At 41.5% G+C, this 20,521-nt stretch overlaps 1 protein-coding gene across 1 annotated transcript in view; it reads right to left on the minus strand.

Moving 5' to 3' along the window:
* LOC144697119 (A disintegrin and metalloproteinase with thrombospondin motifs 19-like) overlaps nucleotides 1-20,521 on the minus strand; it is a 538,939-nt gene that overhangs the window by 150,029 nt on the left and 368,389 nt on the right. Inside the window, exons 16-17 of the mRNA XM_078568954.1 lie at nucleotides 11,147-11,227; nucleotides 1,396-1,553 (exon numbers count right to left, since the gene is read on the minus strand). Coding sequence (XP_078425080.1) covers nucleotides 1,396-1,553; nucleotides 11,147-11,227 — 239 coding nt within the window. The remainder of the gene's footprint in view (nucleotides 1-1,395; nucleotides 1,554-11,146; nucleotides 11,228-20,521) is intronic.

Genomic DNA, 20,521 nt, shown 5'->3' on the forward strand with positions numbered 1-20,521 from the left:
TCTTGGGATCCTTGCTGGCTATTCTGGGCAGGAGGTGGAGAGGGAGAAGGTCTCTTGCGGGAGACATCTGTATCTGTGGGAGACACAAAAAGAGATCATGATAGCTAGACTTGGAAAGCAGAAGCCTCTACAGTGCTGAGGCTGCCCAATCAAATCAGTGTTCGGTATGATTTGGACAAGGTGGAACACAAAGTACCCCCCTGATGAATGCATTTCGCTTCCTACTCACCATCTCCATCATGAATGACCATTTTGCCAGGGCCAACTTCCTCCTGGTCTGTGATCCTGGCTATTTCCATTGCTGTATCCTCCTTTGGTATCAGAATGTGAAGGTAGAGAACACCTCCACCCTTTAGGCACTCTCTCGTGCATTATGTGCCTGTTTCTCCTGCAAGGACCAGAATAAAACATGATAAGGCACTGCTGTCCTCTAATGCCAATGCCCGCTGCAGCTATTCAATAGAAGCTGCATCTTTCAGCGCTGGCAGGTCCTCAGCAGCACTATAGTTCTGAGCTATTCTGAGGGGTCAGTAACTATCCTGTGCAAACAACCTTCCCATGTTCAGGAGGAGCATTTGTCCCGAGGCTCCAGAACTCGTGTGTTTGCTGGAGGATGAATTACCAGATGCCTGTCCTGAGGGTTGAGGGTAGTACTCACCTTACCAGAGCCTATCGGGCCACGGAACCTTTTTCCTGCACTGGATCTAAGTTCTTATCAAAACAGTTCTGTTGCTGACTGTAGCAGTGATATTCATCCACGCTGGCTTAATGCTTGGTCTGTCTGAATGGCCTCCTCCTGCCACCCCCTGGGAAATGGACTTTTCCCTGCTCCCTCACAGTCTTTAGCATCATGTCCAGATCTGCACCTAAAAATCGAGGAGCTGCCATGCCCCGGGTTCTAAGCCCCTGGCTCTCCTGAGACATTGTGAAAATGAGGTTTTCTGTGATTCTTCACTGTGCAGTTACAGAAGTGAAACATAAACAACAGTAATGGCTGCGTGATGAGTTTAAATTGGACCCGCACTTGAGTTGGCTCGCCTCCACTCCTGTTCCCACACCTGTGGCTGTTAATTGGCTCCCAACCCATTTCCATAGCAATTAAATGGTTGTCCCTGTGAAACTTGGGGCCCATTTCTGTTTTCCTCTGCAGGTAGGTTCAGGACCTGGAAATGGCCCTGACTTCCATTTCCCACTTCCACACTGAAAATCCAGCCCTTTGAGATTAGTTCTTATAATACCATCCAACACAATGCTCAATTTCAATTTTAATGATTCAGCAAAATCAGTCCTTGAAACTTTTTTTTTGTAAAGAGAATAAATCCTTTCCCTTCCTAATATCCAACAAAGACGTTGTAAGAAACGGAGTAGAAAAAGATAAACTTCCCAAGACCATACCAGTAAATGTAGAGGAGATGTGGTTGGACCTTTAGCAGAAATCTTTTCCCAGAATCCTCTCCTCACATAATGGACTGTAGTTCCAGCAATGTTAAATGCTCCTGGATGTTCGATCTTCCAGTCACTATTAATGGAATGTTTGCTGGCATCTCGGAGAGCTAGAAGTAGTATTAACATTTTAGAAGTTAAACATTTCATAACAGACCAAAAGGATAGCCGTGCTAAGAATAACTGAAGCGTGCTACAACTTGATTACCATAAAAGCGCAGATTTGTTAATACTGGCAAAGCAAATAATTTGTGATGGGAACAGACGGGCTCTTCCAAGCTGCTGCATTAATGGAGAGGGCATGAGGAATGTTTTTTCTTTATTGCCTTCGTTACATTTATGATTTGAAAACACTACATGATTTGAAATTGAAGCCAAGGAGAGTCAAAATGGGCAGAAGTTAAACTGACTATTGAGTCATTTTACACTGTCACACAAATTTAAGATCTAACACTAAATGTTTTTCTAATTATAAGATGGTTCATTAACTGCTACTTATATAAATACATATGATAGTAAGACTCTTTTAAAATTATAAATTTAGACATTGTCAAGCTAAATGTCTTTGCAAACCACATTACTTTCAGCATTATATCAAATAACATTGAGTAGTTTTATGTTAAATAATATTGAGTACAGTTGCCTTTCAAATTTTAATCAATGAGAATAAACTGATCCTGATTTATCTTTGAGGAAATACACTTTCTACAAGATTGAATTCAAATGGCCTTTTCTTTAAGAAAAATAAAAAGCTTTGCCATTTCTTTTCCTTGTTGACTTCTTGTGTTTACAGTTAATTTTTTTTTAGTTTCACGAAAGGAAAGGTTATACTTCTAAATTTATGTACAGTGGATTTGTTGGATTCCAACTGCAGTTTACTGCATTTGTTGTAGTTTCCTGTGCAGCTTGTGAAGAGGGGGTATGCATGTGAGGTGTCCATTTACTCGGCAGTCAGAGTGATACAAGTCTGAGGAACCTATTGCCTCAGACAAGGAAGGTACCTTTGTGTGTGCATTCCCCCTTTCCAGTGTCTCTACATCAACATTATTATTCTTTTTTTTAGAAAAAAATCAGATTTGTAAGGTCCAAAATAAAGAGTGGATGCCTGATTAATGTACCCATAATTTGAGTGCACAGAGCATCAAGTTTACACACATTGCAAAAAGCTGGCAGCATTGACAATGTTTATATCAACAGAAAATTAAATGCAGGGTCTTTGTGGTTTTGCTAAATGATAGATTGACACTCTGGGTAAAGTTTTTCTATTTGATTCAGCTTACTTTGTCAAACCAATGATCCAGACTTTGTACATTTGGAATACCCATACACCATCTCATGCTGATAGTCGAGCAGCTGAACCATACATGAGATCATCACTATCTGATTGCAAAATTTTTACCTTTACTAAATGTAAGTTTGCATTTCCAGACTGGAGGCTTTAAATTACTGATTATAAGCAGGCAAGAAGTCATTTTATCCTGTGCCAGTTCCAGATTTTAAGTACTGTGTTCCATGTAAAACTCTCCAAATGCACTGTACACATTTAATTACATCCATTCCAATCAAAGCCTCACTTTACTGACTTAAATGAAACAAAAACCATGCAGCATTAATAAAGATTTGTATGTTACTGAAAATAATGACAGAATGTCGAGTCTCCTCAGTGAGTGCTGTTGGCTCCTTTTTTTATTTGATCCACATTTCTGGATGCAATTAAAAAGAGGTTCCTGACAAGAGTATGTTCGTCTGAGCATTAGTAATACCAGGAAGAAACAGCAAGCAATAAAAAAATGTGAAATGAAGACTTTAGTAGATACAGGTCTGTACAACAGAGGACCTCATAGCTTTCCTTTTAGGTTAATGGAGAGGTTAAGAATTTTGAAATACCTGGGTCTAACTTCAAAAACAATATGTGGAAGTGATACAATAATAATATATGAATAAGCTTAAAGGCTGCCTTTCTGTTAAAGTGGCTTTTTGCCAATGCTCATCTGAGCAAAGTAACTATTGTGAAATGTTCCAGTTTGCAAACCCTCTTTATGATTGCAGACTTCTACTGAAATTTGAACAGGTTACTGTTATACAGACTGACAACCGAATGGTGAATTGGTGCCCCTTCTCCAGTTTGTTACTTATTCCTTCATAAAACTGTATAAATGTGATTGCAAAACAGAAACAACTGGTTTCAACCAAATAGCTTACCAACAAAAGTGAATTAACTAAACTTCCTGTGAAAGATTACTGACATCGCCATAATATTCACAAAGCTATAAAGAATCTGATGCACAAATTCTGCAGAAGAATTCTAACATTTGTGTAGACAGTTTTGGATTAATTAAAATTATACCTGCATTAGCAAAGACACATCAATGCCACAACACTCAAAAAAAAAAATGCATATTTATATAGCACATTTCATGTATCAAAACATGCCAAGACATTTCACAGGAGCATAATAAATAAAATATGGCACAGACACATAAGAAGGTAACCAAAAGAGGTCAAAGAGGTCGGTTTAAGGAGTGTTTAAAGGAGGAAAATGTGATAGAGAGGTAGAGGGATTTAGACAGGGAATTCCAAAGCTTAGTGCCGAGGCAGCTGAAGGCATGAAAATCAAGGGGTCATCCCAAGAATACTTGAAAATCAAGAGGTAAATGGGAGGGAGGCACTTAAAACAATCAATAGAGAAAAAGTCTTTTTTATTCATTCATGGGATGTGGGAGGCACTGGGTAGGCCAGCATTTATTGCCCATCCCTAATTGCCCTTGAGAAGGTGCTCATGGGCTGCCTTCTTGAAACACTGCAGTCCATGTGGTGTAGGTACACCCACAGTGATGTTAGGGAGAAAGTTCCAGGATTTTGACTCAGCGACAGTGAAGGAATGGCGATATATTTACAAGTCAGGACGGTGAATGGCTTGGAGGGGAACTTCCAGGTGGTGGTGTTCCCATGTGTCTGCTGCTCTTGTCCTTCTAGATGGTAGTAGTCGTGGGTTTGGAAGGTACTGTCTAAGCAGCCTTGGTGAGTTCCTGCAGTGCATCTTGTAGATGGTATACACTGCTGCCACTGTGCGTCAGTGGTGGAGAGTGAATGTTCGTGGATGGGTGCCAATTAAGCGGGCTGCTTTGTCCTGGATGGTGTAAAGCTTCTCGGGTGTTGTTGGAGCTGCACTCAACCAGGCAACTGGAGAGCATTCCACCACACTCCTGACTTGTGCCTTGCAGATGGTGGACAGACTTTGGGGAGGAGGTGAGTTATTCACCGCTGGATCCCTAGCCTCTGACCTGCTCTTGTAGCCACAGTTTTTATATGGCTAGTCCAGTTCAGTTCCTGGTCAATGATAACCCCTTAGGATGTTGAAAGTGGAGGGTTCAGTGATGGTAATGCCATTGAATGTCAAGGGGTGATGGTTAGATTCACTCTTGTTGGAGATGATCATTGACTGATACTTGTGTGATGCGAATGTTACTTGCCACTTGTCAGCCCAAGCCTGGATATTGTTCAGGTCTTACTGCATTTGGACATGGATTGCTTCAGTGTCTGAGGAGTCATGAATGGTACTGAACATTGTGCAATCATCAGCGAACATCCCTACTTCTGACCTTATGATGGAGGAAGGTCGTTGATGAAGCAGCTGAAGATAGTTGAGTCTAGGACACTACCCTGAGGAAATCCTGCAGTGATGTCCTGGAACTGAGATGGTTGACCTCCAACAACCACAACCATCTTCCTTTGTGCTAGATATGACTCCAACCAGTGCAGAGCTTTCCTCTGATTCTCATTGACTCTAGTTTTGCAAGGATGCCTTGATGCCACACTTGGTCAAATGCGGCCTTGATGACAAAGGCAGTCACTTTCACCTCACCTCTGGAGTTCAGCTCTTTTATCCATGTTTGAACCAAGGCTGTAATGAGGTCAGGAGCTGAGTTGCCCTGGCCAAACCCAAACTGAGTGTCAGTGAGCAGGTTATTGCTAAACAAGTGCTGCTTGATAGCACTGTTGATGACCCCTTCCATCACTTTACTGACGATCAAGAGTAGACTGATGGGGTCGTAATTGGCTGGGTTTGATTTGTCCTGCTTTTTTGTACAGGACATACCTGGGCAATTTTCCACATTGCCAGTGTTGTAGCTGTACTCGAATAACTTGGCTAGGGATGCGGCAAATTCTGGAACACCAGTCTTCTGTATTATTGCCAAATGTTGTCAGGGTCCAAGGCCTTTGCAGTATTCAGTGCCTTCAACTGTTTCTTGTGGGGTGAATAGAATTGGCTGACGACTGGCATTTGTGATGGTGAGGACCTCCAGAGGAGGCTGAGATGGATCATCCATTTGGCACTTCTGGTTGAAGATTGTTGCAAATGCTTCAGCCTTATCTTTTTCACTGATGTGTTGGGCTCCTCCATCATTGAGGATGGGAATTTTTGCGGAGCCTCCTCCTCCATTGAGTTGTTCAATTGCCCACCACCATTCATAACTCGATGTGGCATGACTGCGGAGCTTAGATCTGAGTCCTTGGTTTTGGAAGCGCCTAGCTTTGTCTATCACTTGCTGCTTATGTTGTTTGGCATGCAAGTAGTCCTGGGTTGTAGCTTCACTTGGGTTGACACCTCATTTTTAGATATGCCTGGTGATGCTCCTGGCATGCCCTTTCTCCTTCATTTTTCATTGAACCAGGGTTGATCCTCTGGGTTGGTGCTAATGGTAGAGTTGAGGCATACCAGGCCATGAGGTTACAGATTGTAGTTGTATATAATTCAGCTGCTGCTGATGGCATGGTTGCCAAGCCTTGAGTTGTTAGATCTGTTCAAAATCTATCCCATTTAGCACAGTAGTAGTGCAAATGTGCCTCAACATGGAGGAGTACTCATTCATCAGCTGAGGGGGTTGCAGTACATGGTAATCAGCAGGAGATTTCCTTGCCCTGCTATAGACTTCACGGGGTCTGGAGTCGATGTTGAGTACTCCCAGGGCAACTTCCACTCAATTATACACCACTGTGTCGCCACTTCTAGTGTTGGTGTCTGCGACATGGTTTGTGAGGTATGTTTCCATAAGTATGACTATGTCAGGGTGTTGCTTAACTCGTCTGTGAGACCTCTCTCCCAATTTTTGCACTAGCCCCCAGGTGTTAGGAGGACTTTTGCAGGGTCGACAGGACTGAATTTGCCATTGTTGTTTCTAGTGCCTAGGTCAATGCTAGATGGTCCGTTTCATTCCATTCCATGACTTTTTAACGGACTGATACGACTGAGTGGCTTGCTCGGCCATTTGAGGGCAGCTAAGAGTCAACCACATTGCTGTGGATCTGGAGTCAGATGTAGGCCAGACCAGGCAAATTTACTTTGTTAAGGACATTAGTGAACTAGATTTTTTTTTTTAAACAACAATGGTTTCATGGTCATTATTAGACTTTTAACTCCAGATTTTTATTGAATTCAAATTTCTGCCATGGTTGGATTTGAACCCAGGTCCCCAGAGCATTACGTTGGGTCTCTGGATTACTAGTCCAGCGACAAAACCACTACACCACTGCCTCCTGTGGTATAGGGAAACTATTAGAACTAAAGATTGACAAGTCCCCTGGTCCTGATAGCTTTCATCCTAGGGTCTTAAAAGAAGCGGTTGCGAGATAGTATTGACTATAATTGGTTGTAACTTTCCAAAATTCCCTAGATAATGGAAAGGTCTCAATGGATTGGAAAATCGCTGAAGTATCACCTCTATTCAAGAAAGGAAGGAGACAGAAAGCAGGAAACTATAGGCCAGTTATCCTAACGTCTGTAATAGGGAAAATGCTAGAATACATTATTAGGGAGGAAATAGCAGGGCACTTAGAAAGTCACAACGGGATCAAGCAGTGTCAACATAATTTTGAGAAAGGGAAAACATGTTTGACAATTTTATTCAAGCTCTTTGAAGAAGTAACAAGCAAAGTGGACAAAGGGGAGCTTGTAGATACAGTATACTTGGATTTCCCACGGGTTATGATAAGGTGCCACATCAAAGATTCACTACATAAAATAAAAGCTCCTGATGGAGGGGGTAACATGTTAGCATGGACAGAGTATTGGTTAGCTAACAGGAAGCAGAGAGTAAGGATAAATGGGTCTTTTTTGGATTGATAAGCTGTTACTAGTGCAGTGCCACAATGATCATTGTTGTAGCATTAACTACTTACAATTTATATCAATGACTTGGATGAAGGCACTGAATGTATGGTCACTAGGTTTGCTGATGGCACAAAGAGAGGTAGGAAAGTAAGTTGTCAAGAGGACATAAAAGGTCTACAGAGGGATTTAGATAGGTTAAGTGAGTGGGCAAAATTTTGGCAGATGGAGTATAATGTGGGAAAATGTGAACTTGTCCAAATCAGCAGCAAGGGTGGAAAAGCAGTATACTGTTTGAATGGAGAGAGGCTGCAGAGCTCTACAGTACAGAGGGATCGGGATGGAGTTAATATAACAGCTAAACATTGCAGATGCTGAAAATCTGAAAGTGCTTGAAAAACACAACAGGTCTGGCAGCATCTGTACAGACAGTTAACGTTTTGAGTCAACTATGACTCTTCATACGAACATAGGAACTAGGAGCAGGAGTAGGCCACTTGAGCCTGTTCCGTCATTCAATAAGATTATGATTGATCTGATTGTAACCTCAACTCCACATTCCCACCTGCTCCCAATAACCTTCCATCCTCTTGCTTATCAAGGATCCATCTACCTCTGCCTCAAAAATATTCAAAGACTCTGCTTTCACCAGCTTTTGAGGGAGTTCCAAAGACTCAACCTTCAGAGAAAAAAAATTCTCTTCACCTCTGTCCTAAATGGGTGACCCCTTATTTTGAAACATTGGCCCCTAGTAATAGATGCTCCCACAAGGGGAAACATCCCCTCCACATCCACCCTGTCAAGACCCCTCAGGATCTTAAATGTTTCAATCAAGTCACCTCTTGCTCTTCTAAACTTGAGCTGATACAAGCCTAGCCTGTCTAACCTTTCCTCATAAGACAACGCACCCATTCCAGCTATTAGTTTAGTAAACCTCCTCTGAACTGCTTCCAACGCATTTACATCTTCCCTTAAATAAGGAGACCAATACTGTACACAGTACTCCAGACGTGGTCACACAAATGCTCTGCATAACTGAAGCATAACCTCCATACTTAGGTATTCAATTCCCCTTGCAATAAATGATAATGTTCTATTAGCTTTCCTAATTACTTGCTGTACCTGCATATTTGCCTTTGTGATTCATGCACTAGGACCCCTAGATCCCTCTGTATCTCAGAGCTCTGTAATCTCTCACCATTTAGATAATATGCTTCTTTGTTTATTTTTCCTGCCAAAAGTGGACAATTTCACACTTTCCTACATGATACTCCATTTGTCAAACCTTTGCCCACTCACTTAACTTATCTCTATCGCTTTGTAGCCTCCTTGTGTCCTCTTATCTCATTATCCTACCTAGCTTTGTATCAGCAGCGAATTTATCAACCATACTTTCAATCCCTTCATCCAAGTCGTTTATATAAATTGAAAAAGTTGAGGCCCCAGCACTGATCCCTGCGGCCCATTTATCCTTATCCTCTGTTTCCTGTTAGCTAGCCAATCTTCTATCTATGCCAATATGTTACACCCTACACCATGAGATTTATTTTCCAAATAACTTTCAATGTGGCACCTTATGAAATGCCTTCTGGAAATCTAGATACAGTACATCCACTGGTTCCCCTGTATCCAGATTATATGTTACTTCTTCAAAGAACTCCAATAAATTGGTTACGCTTGATTTTCCTTTCCCAAAACCTTGTTGATTCTGCCTGATTATTCTGAATTTTTCCAAGTGCCTTGCTATAACATCTTTAATAATAGCTTCTAACATTTTCCCTATGACATAACTTGGAACTGAAGGCAGTTAGAATTGTGATGGGCTTTATGCTGTTGAAAGGGGGGAGGTAGAACAAAAGGGAAGGTCTGGAATAGATTAGAGAACAGGAGAAATTAAATAACAAAAACATCATGGAACAAAAGGCAAATGGAGTGTTAACGGTTGTGACTTTTAATGGCAGAATAATGATCAGTTTTGTCTGAAAGCAAAACATGAAAACAAGATACAGGCTGGCACTTGGCAAAAAGGAACAAATCAAAACGGAGGGCAGAGTTCATGGTCTAAAGTTGTTGAACTCAATGCTCAGTCTGGGAGGCTGTAAAGTGCCTAAACGGAAGATGAAGTGCTGTTCCTTATGTTGAGTTTACCTGGAACATTGCAACTGGCCGAGGGCAGAAATATGAGTGTGAAAACAAGGTGTTAAATTAAAATGGAAAACGATTGGAAGGTCAGGGTCATGTCTTCTGCAAAGCAGTCAGCCAGTCTCTGTTTGGTCTCCCCAGTGTAGAGGAGACCGCATTGTGAGCGGCGAGTACAATACACTAAATTGGAAGAAGTACAAGTAAATCACTGCTTCACCTGGAAGGAGTGTTTGGGGCCTTGGATAGTGAGGAGAGAAGAGATAAAAGGGCAGGTGTTACACCTCCTGCGATTACATGGGAAGGTGCCACAGGGACAAGGTATTGGGGACTATAAAGGAATGGACCAGTGTGTCGCAGAGGGAACAGGCCTTTTGGAATGTTAACAGGGGAGGGGAAAATGTCTTTGGTGGTGACATCATGCTGATGTGACAGAAATGGCAGAGGGTAATCCTTTGAATATGGAGGCTGGTAGGGTGGAAAGTGAGGACAAGAGGCACCACATCATGGTTCTGGGAGGGTTGGGGGGGAGATAAGATCAGAAGTGCAGAAAATGGGTCAGACACGATTGAGGACAACCACAGTGGCGGAGAATCTTCAGTTGTGTGAAAAGGAAGGTATGTCAGAAGCACTGTTTTTGAAGGTAGCATCATCGGAATAGATGTGACGGGGATAGAAAAAACTGGGAGAGTGGAATTTTTTTTTTACAGGAAGCAGCATGTGAGGAAGTATAGTCGAGGTAGCTGTGGGAGTTGGAGGGCTGATAATGAATTTTAGTGGACAGTCTATCCCCAGAAACGGAGAGAAGTCGAGAAAGGGAAGGGAAGTGCCAGAGATGGACCATGTGAAGGTGAGAGAAGGGTGGAAATTGGAAGCAAAATTGAAGAGGGATTAAGTCAGTGGTGAGGGAGCAGGGTTTGTGGCAGGGACCAAAGACAACTGTTCCGGACTGCCAAATATTTAGTTGCAGGGAATTTCTGCTCATCAGTACCGATGATGGACAAACATTCTGACACTTTAGAGACAGTGGAGGGGTCAAGAGATGTGGTGGTGAGATTGAGTTGGTTGCCGTCAGCATACTGAGATTGTGTTTTTCGATGTTATTGCTGAGGGGCAGCATGGAGATTAGAAATAGGAGGTGCTCAAGATTCTTGAGGGACACCAGAGACGACAGCAAGTAACAACCTAATAGTATTAGCTTAGAGTTATTGAAGGTGAAGTGAAGGGAGATCTACGGCAGTTACCTTTTTCTTCACATGTTCCCTCAAAGTATTCCATTTGGAACTGCACCCAGTCATGAGTTGGTACTTCAAGGGGAGGGAGGGAGGGTGTGAAGAGACAACTGGCAAAAATAGACACTGAGGGAATCCTTTGTAATAATATACTTCTCCTGGACTTTCCTTCCTTTTAAAAGTGAAAATGTAAGCTGGTAAGCTCCAGACAAAAATCAATTACCAAGGTAACTGTGCGCTGGTTTTTCTTCAACAACTCTAATCCTCCTTGCTCCTGCAGGTATAACCAGAGCTTCCACATAGCCTGTAAATGAAAAAAATATACATATAATGAATCTTCTTGATATATATCAATAAACCTAACTTGGGTATCCTCCTCCAGGTACCATGTCTTAAGAGGCCATGGACTTCCATTGGATTGGTCCGTGATTATACTTGACAAAGTACTGCAGTGATTTGCCATTATCTTCTGCAGTTTGGCTGACCAGGAATCTCTCCTGTTGTTACCGTATGCTATTAGGTATACTTGAAGGATTTACAAGCTAATAATCAACCTGTTTGGCAATGGCACGCACACGTCTGTGGCCATCAAGTCCTGAAGTAGGACTTGAAACCAGAGCTTCTAACCCAGAGGTCTGGATACTACCACTGCGCCACAAGACCTAACCTGGGTATAGGGGGCATAATTTCAAGGTTTGAATATGTGGTAAAAAGTGAGGAAAATGATTACAGATTTCAGGAGGACATGGATAGATTCATGAATTGCGCATACAAATGTCAGATTAAATTTAATGCAGAGAAGTAAGGAACTAAGGAACAATAGAAAAACTATTAGGCTGCTTCATACATTACAGGCCACTAGAACTTTAGAGTAGTGATAATGGGGTATGTCAATTATTGCAATATAAACTAGGATAATAACAGTGTAAAGGGCAAAGCGGAGTAGAATTCCTGAATCGTGTACAGGAGAACTTTCTTGAAAACTATGGCCTGAATTTTTCCCGCATCGGGCGGGCTCGGCGAGAGTGGGCAGGGGTGGTCGCGGAGCCAATTAAGGCCCACCCAGCGTAATGCACGAGCGGTAGCTGTGCGGGCAGGGAGAGGAGGGAGAGTCGGGCCCAGTGCTCTTTAGTGCATGCGCGCGAAAGAATGCTTCTATCTCCCTGAGGCATGGAGCTGCCTCAGGGAGATTGAAGCGCTTTTGAAAAAAATAAATGAATGTAATAAAAATTTAATGAAACATGACTGTGTCACATGAGATGGGACATGTTTTTATTTTTCAGAAAAACTTTTTATATAATTCTTAAAGGCTTTAGGAAACCTCATCCCGCTCATGGATGAGGTTCCCTAAAAAACGTAAAGACCACTTGGCCTTTTCTCCTGTCTGCCAACCGTTTGATTGGACGGGTAGCGGAAACTTGAAATGAATTCCTTCATTAATGGCCTTAATAGGCCTATTAATTATCGGCGGGCGTGCAGCTGACTCTGGTGTGCGCCCGCCGAACGAAACATCGCGAGACAGTGCGATGATGTCAGAACGCACGCCCGACGTCATCGTGCGTCATTTTACATGCTGGCGTGTCAAGCCCGCCCCTGCATGCCAACTGCAAAATCCTGGCCTATGTTTTCAGTCCAATGAGGAAGGAAGCAGTGCTGGATCTAGTTCTGGTGAGCAAAATGGGGCAAGTGTGCTTCAGTGGTGGGAAAATTAGAATCATAGAATCAAAGCCATTTACAGCATGGAAGGAAGCCATTTGGCTCATTGTGCCTGCATTGGCTGACAAGGAACCAGCCATCCAGCCTAATTCAACTTTCCATCTCTTAGTCTGTAATCTTGTAGGCTACGGCAGTTGAAGTGCATATCCAAGTACTTTTTAAATACAGATAGTCACTTGGTAGTAAGAATTCGAGCATTGCTGAAAAGAGAGATGTGTTACTGAAGCTTTTTGTCTTGCACTCATCAGGACAAACACAAGAATGCCAAATTTCAAATGATCAGAACAAGTTATACTACATGTGAAAAGGGTGCTGATTGGCTGGGGTGTTGCCATGGTGAAAGCAACAGGGAACTATTTATTAGGAATATTTACAAATATACCACTGAAGGAAGGCACCAACATTTGTGCTGTGTCACTATATCACGGCAATATAGACATGCCACCACTTTCTGAATCTGTATTCAGTGAACTTAGCAGCTCAAGTAGTCAAGCTCAGTTTTAATGACACCAATTATGCCCAAATAGATGGTGTAGTTATGGGATCTTCTCTAGGTCCAGCTCTTGTTAACATTTTCGTCGCTATCTACGAGAAACACGATTTTGATAGAATGAGCCCTACCCTCCTACCCATGCATATTTCTAATACATAGATGATACATTCAAGGCCTTTGAAATTGCAGCTGCGTGAAGGGTTTCCTTACACATCTTAAACGCTCCATCCTGTGCTCAAATTCACTTTTGAGGTCTATGTATTAGAAATATGCATGGGTAGGAGGGTAGGGCTCATTCCATCAAAATCGTGTTTCTCGTAGATACCGATGAAAATGTTAACGAGAGCTGGACCTAGAGAAGATCCCATAACTGCACCATCTATTTGGGATACATGGTGTCATTAAAACTGAACTTCACTACGCGAGCTGCTAAGTTCAATGAATACAGATTCAGAAAGTGGTGGCATGTCTATATTGCAGTGAAATAGTGACACGGCGCAATTGTCAATGCCTTCCTTCAGTGGTATATTCATAAATATTCCTAATAAATAGTTCCCTGTTGCTTTCACCATGGCAACACCTCAGTCAATCAGAGCAGTCTAATGCCTTTCCTTGACGTGCTAGTTGAGAAATGCACAAATGGGTTCTCCTCTCCTGTAAGTCTACATTCTCTGGTCAGTAGAGACATTGGAATTCATATAGCTCCATGTGCTATAAGATTTACCTCATCAGTAATCTTGTAAATAAGGCCCTAGTCATTTGTTCACCTTAGAAGCTTTACACAGAAATACAGTGCATCAAAGCTAACCTGTGGGACAATGGCTATCCTGGATCAGATCACTGGTCACTATGGTTTATGCAAACTCACAAATGAGCCAAAGGTCGCCCACTTTCAGACCTGAGAAGTGCCTGGTCTACCTTAAATTACCCTGGAAAGGCAAAGTGTCTCAAAAATTTGAACAACAGATTATGCAAGTTGTTTCACGCTGCTTTTTTAAAAATAAGAAATGGCTAAATGAGTGGTATTTCCCACGAACAGAATCATGTCATCAGTCCAAATAGATGTTCTACCTACCACACAATTGAGCAATGCTGTGTATGAATTTCAGTGCCGCTGCAATGCCAGGTGCCTAGGCTGTACTGACTGGCTGATCAAATCAAACAACATGTTCCCTCAGTTGTTCGTAATAATAGGCAGAGTATAAGCTGTACTCAACCAGCCCGTGCTTGCAAAACCAAAAACAAAGCTTCTACTGTTCAATGTGATTCTGTGATTGGGCAGCACTTGCTGAGCAATCCTGCATGTGCTAATATGTGCACTAACAACCAATTTAAGATAATCAGTTAAGCTTGTAACGCGGTTCATTTATGCTTCCAGAAGCAACATACATTCAAATGCAGGGACCCATTCTCTACAAGCAAAAAGAGTATGTTCAAGCCTGAAGATCATAAGAAATAAGAGTAGGCTGTCTGGTCCTTCAAGCTCCATCATTCAACAAGATCATGACTGATCTGATTGCGGCCTGAACTCCACATTCCTGCCTACCTCCCATAACCCTTGACTCCCTTGTTGGTCAAAGATCTGTCAAAATCAATCTTGAATATATTCAATGAGCCAGCTTCCACTGCTCTTTGGGGAAGAAAATTCCAAAGTCTAATAACCTTCAGAGGAAAAAAAAATCCTCATCTCCCTTTTAAATAGGAGACCCCTTATTTTTAAACTCTGTCCCCAAATTCTAGACTCACCCAAAGGAGAAACATCTGTCTAGCATCCACTGTTAAGTCCCCTCAGTTTCAATAAGATCACCTCTCATTCTTCTAAACTATAATGAGTATAGGCCTAACCTACTCAACCTTTCCTCATAAGAAAACCCTTCATTGCAGGAATCAGCTGAGTGAACTTTTTCAGAACTGCTCCCAATGCAATTATATCCCTCCCTTAAGTAAGGAGACCAAAAATGCGCACAGTACTGCAGGTGCGGTCTCACCATAGCCTTGTACAGCTGCAGCAAGACTTCCCTGCTTTTATAATCCTTGCGCCTCCTTTAAATTACCCTGGAGCTTGGGGAGCCCATCGTTCCCCGGAGCTTGAGGAACCTATAGTTCCCTGTTGCCTTCTCCATGTCGATGACTCGGCCAATCAGAGTCAACTTGCCAACCAAGCAGCACCCTTTTCTCCTATAGTATAAAATTCTGTGATTGTTTGAAATTTGACATTCTTGCATCTGTCCTGGTGACAGCAAGACAAAATGGTTTGGCAACATGTCTCTTTTCAGCAATATTCAACTCATATTTAAATGTTGGACGGCTTCTGTCTCTACCTCCCTTTCAGACAATGAGTTCCAGATCCCCATGACCCGCTGGGTGAAAATATTTCCCCTGCATCTCTTCTAAACTTTCCACCTCTTATTCTAAATCTACAGCCCCCTTGTTATGGACCTCTCAACCAAGGGGAATCCACTTTATCTAGTCCCCTGATAATGTTATATACTTCAATGATGCCTCCCCTCAGCCTTCTCTGTTCCATAAAATACAGCCCCAGCCTATCTAACCTGTCCTCATAACTAAAATTCTTCAGTCCAAGCAACATCCTCTTAAATCTCTTTTGTACTCTCTCTAGTGCAATCACATCTTTTCTATAGTGCGGTGACCAGAACTACATGCAGTACTCCATCTGTGGCCTAATTAGTGTTTTATACAGATTCAGCATAACCTTGAAGCTCTTCCATTCTTGGTTATTGCCTTGGTTAATAAAGGCAAGTATCCCATATGCTTTCTCGACCATCTTACCTACCTGTCCAGCCATCTTCAGCATTCTGTGCACGTGCACTCCAAGGTCCCTCTGTTCCTCTACACTGCTCAGTATCCTACCATTTATTGTGTATTTTCCTGCCTTGCCAGCCTTCCCAAAATGCATTACCTCATACTTCTCCAGAGTGAACTCCATTTACCACTGTTCTGCCCACCTGATTAGTCCATTGATATTTTCTAGCAGTCTACAGCTTTCTTCTTTATTATTAACCACATGACCAATTTTTGTATCATCTACAAACTTCTGAATCATACCCACTATATTCAAGTCCAAATCATGAATATATACCACAAAAAGCAAGGGACCTGGTACTGAGACCCACTGGAAATAGCCTTCCAGTCACAAAAACACCCATTGGCCACTACTCTTTGTTCCCAGTCTGAGCCAATTTTGGATCAAAGTTGCCACTTTGCCTTGGATCCAAAGGGCTTTTACTTTTGTAACCAGTCTGCCATGTGGGACCTTATCAAAAGCCTTGCTAAAATCCATATAAACCACATCAAATGCATTACCCTCATCATTCACCCTCCTTGTTACCTCATCAAAAAATTCCATCATGTTAGTAAGACCAGACAAATTTGTGCTGACTGTCTTTGAGTAAAATGTCTTTCTAAATGTAGGATATCTTGTTCCTTAGAATTTTTGCCAATAATATTCCTGCTACCAAGGTTAACTGGCCTGTAATTACTTGGTCTATCCCTTCTTCCCTTAGCTAACACTGATGGCAATATCATCAGGTTTAGAATAGTTATGGAAAAGCACAAGGAACCATCAAATATGAAAACATTCAAGTGGAAGAGGGCTAATTTTAATGAGTTGCAAAGGGATCTGACCTAGGTAGATTGGATTCAAAGATTAGCAGATAGATTAGGAAATAATGGAAGGCCTTCAGACATAAGGTAGTTCAGGCACAGACTCGGCACATTCCCATGAGGGATAAAGGAAGGTCATCCAAAGACAGGGCTATCTGGATGACTAAAGATACAGAAATCAAAATGAAACAGAAGGAGGAGGCTTATGCTAAATATCAGGTTCATAAACAGCAGAAAACTAAGCAGAATTCAGAAAGGACAGAGAAAACTGTTCATTTACCAGTTTAATGCTCAATAAATGTGCCTGTTGCTTTCTAACCTAAGCTTTGATCTGTTTAGTGTATATATTCATTCTTATATTCAGCTGGAGGAAATCACATGGCCTCATGATGTATCCCTGTGAAACGGAAGTCAGTGGAATGGGTTCTTTGATCTGTGAGCATCACTGCGTTTACCTACATATTGAGCAGATGAGGGCACACTGGTTTGAGGCATGTGAGCCCTGTATTGGCATTGGTTACTGAGCTCTAGGACAGAAACGTACCTGTGCCCTCCCTCACTAGTAATGAAGAGCATGACTCTGGAGGATAGATGCAGTATTATTTCACTGCACATTGACAATATAACAACATAAAGGAAGGCAAGAATGAGAACATGTCATATGATCCACTGAAGCTTATTCCTCCAGTACCCTATCCAATTGTGGTATCCAGCTGCATTTTACACAACTCTAATGTTTCTTTTATCTCACTTGACAGATTACATCTCTCCTCCTCTCCAACTTGGCATCCAGTGCAACATCAAAGAACCTTGGAGCACACTCTCTCCCCTGTTGCGCCATAATTGACTATTCTTCCTGTTCATATTGTTCCACAAACAGTTCCAGCACCTGCTCCAGTCAGAATGCACCTCTCCTTTATGAGGTGCAGGCTGGTTTTAAGTAAAGCAGGCTAGCTTTGTGTGGTGTTAGACGCACACAAGCTTGGGCCCCTGCTAGCAGTGGTTGCATGCAGCAATCAAGCAACATAGCAGGCAACTCAAAGTTGGTGTGTTGCCTGAATTGGAGGCAAGGGTGCAGGTTAATTGTGCATCGCAATCCCCATGTCCGTTTTTGCATGCTACTGAATGTTATCCTCAATTTAGATGTTAATTGTGGGATAAATATTGGTCAGGGCTCCAGGGAGGACTCCCCTGCTCTTAGTTGAATAGTGTCAGAGGATTTTTCACAACCCCGAGAGGGCAGATGGTGCCTTGGTTCAATGGCTCAGCAGAAGGACAGCACCTCTAACACTGCACCACTCCCTCAGTCCTGAAGTGTCAATCTGGATTATATGCTTAAACCTCTGGAATATAGCTTAAACCCACAACCTTCTGACTCAGAGGCAAGATTATTAGAATTATATTTTAACATATTCAACTATATATAAACCTAAATAAATCAAATTATATAATTGCATAAATACTTAAAACTAAAATTAGCAGCTGATGTACTGCAAATAACGATGCTGTCAAGAAACCCATAATTCATAGCCATGTAATTACATATAATTAAAAGTACTCCCCTACTAAATAATAATTATGAATATCTATTACATAAATGTATTATGAAATCTACATGTATAGTCACATTAAGATTGTTTCAAGTTTACCATTTTAAGTATCAATTCTTATACTGATATAAATGTAGGAGTGTGCAGAGTTTGAGTTGAAAGTCAGTATGATTGACAGATGCTTTTACGGCCTTCTATCTGGTGACAGCATCTACACTTTGGAAGGAGAATAAAACAGCAAGCACAAAGCAAATAGAATGAATAAATAAACTATTGGAATACAATCAGTACTCATGGGTGAGTGGTTTAACAGACCTAACAGTTGAGTGTGTTTTTTCAGCAAGTCATTCAAATTAGGTGAAGGACAGTGATCCACATCTCTTGAATTCTTTTGGCATCTTTCCCCCCTTTCCCCTTTGTAATCTCTGTGTTTGTTTTATATTTATTTTCATTTGAATTACTCTATTTATTCACTTTGAGGATTGCGTTGCTTAGTTTGCACTTATTTTTCTTGGACGTATATTTATTTTGAATATATTGAAATTTACAATTTTAAAAATATCCCATTTTCCTTGACTGAAATATCTTCCAGCAGTACTTGCCAGTAAATTTCCTTTATTCCATTCCTCATTCCTTTGACAGATAGGTTTTACAATTGACCTCAGGAAGATTTTCCTCATTTACAGGAGTAAAGCAGGTATAATTATTGGAAACTTGGGCAGAGATCCATTCCAGCAAATTTCTGTCCATTTAGCATCATACAATTTTCTAGTTAGATTCTGTACTTGGTGCCAGGACATCTTACAACAATGCAGTTAATCATACCAGCCTTAATCTCAGATGACGTTATTTAGATGGAAACATATTTTCTCAGTGTATATGTAAATATATTGCTCATTAATCCATCTAATATAAATATAAATATGCAGGCAAATGACAGGGTGATATGACAAGAGTTTAAAATTCTGAAACAATGGGATGGCTCAGATAGAAGCAGTTTTGTTTCTGGTAGTTGACAGGCCTAGAATGAGAGGTCATAGATACAAGATTAAATGAGGTTTAGGACGGAGAGCAAGAGAACCTTCCTTTCACAGAGAGCTGTGAGAGGTAATGGTTGAGGAAGAAAATATGTGCAAAAAGCAACCCTGTTGTGCCTGATCTTTGGGTGAAAAGTTAGGGGGTGAATTGTCAGACATGATCCTCCACCTCCAATTCCTTGCCCCCTCCTTGCTCGGAAAGCGCACTGGTTGTTAAATTGGATATGCTAATCAGGTACCTAACACCTGCTCAACGATCCCTATGTTAAATTTGGCAAAAAACTAGGTACGGCATACATTGGACATACAGAGCTGTGCCATCTGCTGCACGGACATCTGCACCTATCATGTGCTAGTGGGTGGTATTTTTCATGGCAGGGGTACCCTTGAATGACAAGCAGGACCACTTTCCTCATGACAACTCATTCTAAACCACCTGCACTTTGCCAGCCATCAGATTGAAGTTTAAGTGTCACCATGGAAATGGTTCGTTGTCACTAATTTTATTATGCTAGCAACGGTTTTTTTATGAGGCATTTGTGTTACCCAAAGAACCAAACTAAAAGCTGAAATTTTCGTTGAAAAACATTCAATAATGGCAATTGACATTTTTGTCTCTATTACTTAGCTGGAAGCTGCCACATTCCTTCAATTGATCTTTCACCCATGTAGGCAGCTTGCTTGCATGTGAATTCTTCGCTTGTCTAGTGAAAAGCTGACCTCCCAAAACTATTAATTGTTGGGCAAGTGCTAACAAAGTGCTTTGCAACATTTGCCACTTCAGGTAACATCTTTGTAAAATTATAAAAATGAAAAAAAATCTTTGAAGGGGTTTTCAGTGAATAGAATTTTCCGTTTATAATACAAAGGCAACACACAAAGTGATGCTTTGGGTTGATACACATGGTCCAAAGCAAATACCACCCTATCCAGTACATTCATACTGAGCTTTTAACACAAATGTTGTCATTCCTGATTGAATGTGGGAGCACCTATTAGACAAGGGTTGTTTCCTGACAAGAATTCTCGCAGTTTCTCCATCTCTGTTGCATCTGTTCTGACAACTCAATATTCTATACCAATGCCCCCAGCGTGTCTTTTTCCTCAATCAAGGATTCTCCCACTCTCCACCCCAAGCAAGATTAATAGGACCTTTCACAACAGGAAATAAACAGGAA

This window comes from Cetorhinus maximus, chromosome 2 (genome assembly GCF_964194155.1).
Source record: "Cetorhinus maximus chromosome 2, sCetMax3.hap1.1, whole genome shotgun sequence".
Taxonomy (NCBI): domain Eukaryota; kingdom Metazoa; phylum Chordata; class Chondrichthyes; order Lamniformes; family Cetorhinidae; genus Cetorhinus; species Cetorhinus maximus.